Below are 2,488 nucleotides of genomic sequence, written 5' to 3'. Positions count from 1 at the left end.
GATTAAATTGAATATTTAATCTAGCATCAGGTTTTTTTTAAATTTTAATCTTTTGCAAGGACTAATGTTCAAAAACCCCTAAATAAATATTGACCATGGTGAAAGGAATGCAAATTTGTTTTGTATAAATTCAGGTCTTTATGCCATTGTTTTCTCCGTATAACTTTGGCAAGAAAAATGTTGAAAACTTTCTGTTGTCTTGCTTTTTTTATTTTTTCTGGATGGGGTTGATTTTCTTTCGGCTCATTTCATCTTTCTCGAAACCAAAAGAAAGGAAAACGAATCGTCGTTCGTTTCCTCTTCAAAAGAAAAATGAACAGATTGTTTCAGTACATTCAGTTTGATCAGAAAATTTTAAGGGAAACAAAACAACTAAGTTTATAGCAAGAAAACATTCAAAATATAAAATTGAGTCCACTAAATATGCATATAAATGAGATAATAAGGAACTTCCTCTAGTCAAACTTCCATATGTTTGTAAAGGCATTAAGATCCCTCGTACTTGTTTTCGGTTCCACCAGATTCCCATAACTTCTTAGGGAAATCAAGCCGCCGGTTTAGCTGAGCACGCTCATATCCAATCCCCTTTCCGATGCTGGACATTCTACACAGTTCATGGAAGCACTTCTTAGATCCAAAAAGAATATAGCGGGTTTTGCTGCAATCGGATTTTTTGAACAATATGCCGTGCTCCCATTCACTGCATGTCCACAGCCTAAAACTTTTATAGGGACTTTCTGCTCTCAGTGTACTGCCCTCTATTCTATACCCCAAAATCCACCCTTTCTCATCATAATTTTTCAACATCCAGATGCCAAGATACTTATCTGATGAAGCATCAACAAGGGACAAAGATCCACTCAGATTGATCAACTGAAAGCGCTCGATAGGTGGGAAGCTACCCGGCTTTTTTCGAAATGGGGGATTCGGAATGTTCTCTTTTTTGAAGTCAAAAGACAGTATGCTTATAGAGTGGCCAGAAACTGCTTGAACTCTTCTTGAGCAAAGAGTTAACCAATGCATGTCTCCGTAAGCAGATACCTTCTTATCAATTATTATTTCACGAGAAGGAACTGAGTCTATCTCCTTCCATGAGCTTGTTCCCAAAACATAAACATGAGAAACCAAATACTCGGAATTGAGTCTTCCAAAAATATCAGCAATCTTGCATCCATAAACACGAACAATCTTGTAAGTATTGGTCATATTATCAAATCCCATACCGTACCAATATTCAAATGATTTGGGATTCAGATTTTCCAGGACTTGGACGCTTGGGAGCATAGTTGGGAGCATCATAGCTTCTCCCTTCAGCGGCTTCAGCAACAAGCAGCGGCATCCATCAGTTCCATCTTTCAAGCAAATAATGTTGAAGAAAACAAAATCTAGATGGAAAGAATATTTGTGCCGGCGAAACATAACCTGTGATGCATGTTGATGTTTAAGCCTTGCAGCTGCCTTGTGTTTGTTGTGTTCTGTTTCATTGTGATTCAAAGTTTTTTTTCTCTCTTAGTTTTGAAATGTAAGGCTGAGATTAAATCAAAGCTAATAGGCTAAATGTATGTGTGTCTCATGGTATAACATCTCACTCATATGTGAGCATGTGAGATACACGTGAGTTTGTGTAATGGGAGAGGTAGTGCGCCTTCAAACGACTATATCTTCCCCCACTCTACGTTTGTAGCTTTGTTAATCATTTCAGTCATAGCTGAATGAAATCAGAAAATACACAGAACTCTTCATCTTCTTCGCATCTCCATTTTCGTTTTTGTTCTTGGTTGAAATCAAAATCTTATTGATTTCTTCTTGGTTTTGTGCTCTGCTGTTCCATAGAACTCTAACATGGCCTCAGAGCCTGGTTCATCGCTTTAATCTGGGCGTGAATCTGTGTTTTCTGGGTTCTTCAGTGAATCGCTGAAGAATCGAGTTTCTTGAATCTTCAAATCGAAGATCTGGGTCTAACATGGCTGGATCAATGAGTTCTGAACTTCGTACTCCCATCTTCAATGGCGAGAACTATGAATTCTGGAATATCAGAATGCGAACCATTCTCAGGTCTCATGGACTTTGGGATCTTGTAGAGACTGGGTTTACTATCCCAGAGTCATCTACTGTGGTTGAGATAGCTGATGAAAAGAAGGAGAAGGATGCAGCTACTCAAATGTCAACAAACGTTGCGGAGATCATAATGAAGGATGCTAAGGCCCTTGGGTTGATTCAAGGAGCTGTGTCTGATTAGATTTTTCCCAGGATTTCTAATGAAGAAACCTCCAAAGGAGCTTGGGATATCCTACAACAAGAATTCAGAGGTGATAAACAGGTTAGAAATGTGAAATTACAAGGTTTACGCAGAGAGTTTGAGTATACTAGGATGAGAGATGATGAATCTTTGTCTGCATATCTTACTAAACTGTTTGACATCATGAATCAAATGAGGAGTTACGGTGAAGAACTATCTAGGGAGAGGGTTGTTCAAAAATTACTTATA

At 38.2% G+C, this 2,488-nt stretch overlaps 1 protein-coding gene across 1 annotated transcript; it reads right to left on the bottom strand.

The window, feature by feature from the left end:
* Nucleotides 1–486: 486 nt before the first annotated feature.
* LOC139195083 (F-box/kelch-repeat protein At3g06240-like) lies at nt 487–1,419 on the bottom strand. Its single transcript, XM_070820272.1, has one exon. The coding sequence runs from the start codon at nt 1,417–1,419 to the stop codon at nt 487–489; it is 933 nt and encodes a 310-aa protein (XP_070676373.1).
* Between the last annotated feature and the right edge of the window lie 1,069 nt (nt 1,420–2,488).

Source organism: Malus domestica, chromosome 04 (assembly GCF_042453785.1).
Source record: "Malus domestica chromosome 04, GDT2T_hap1".
NCBI lineage: Eukaryota > Viridiplantae > Streptophyta > Magnoliopsida > Rosales > Rosaceae > Malus > Malus domestica.
This window is presented reverse-complemented; position numbering and strand designations above follow the sequence as displayed.

Bases quoted from the DNA above. Each gene is read 5' to 3' on its own strand.
- LOC139195083 (XM_070820272.1), bottom strand. From the start codon at position 1,419: ATGTTTCGCCGGCACAAATATTCTTTCCATCTAGATTTTGTTTTCTTC.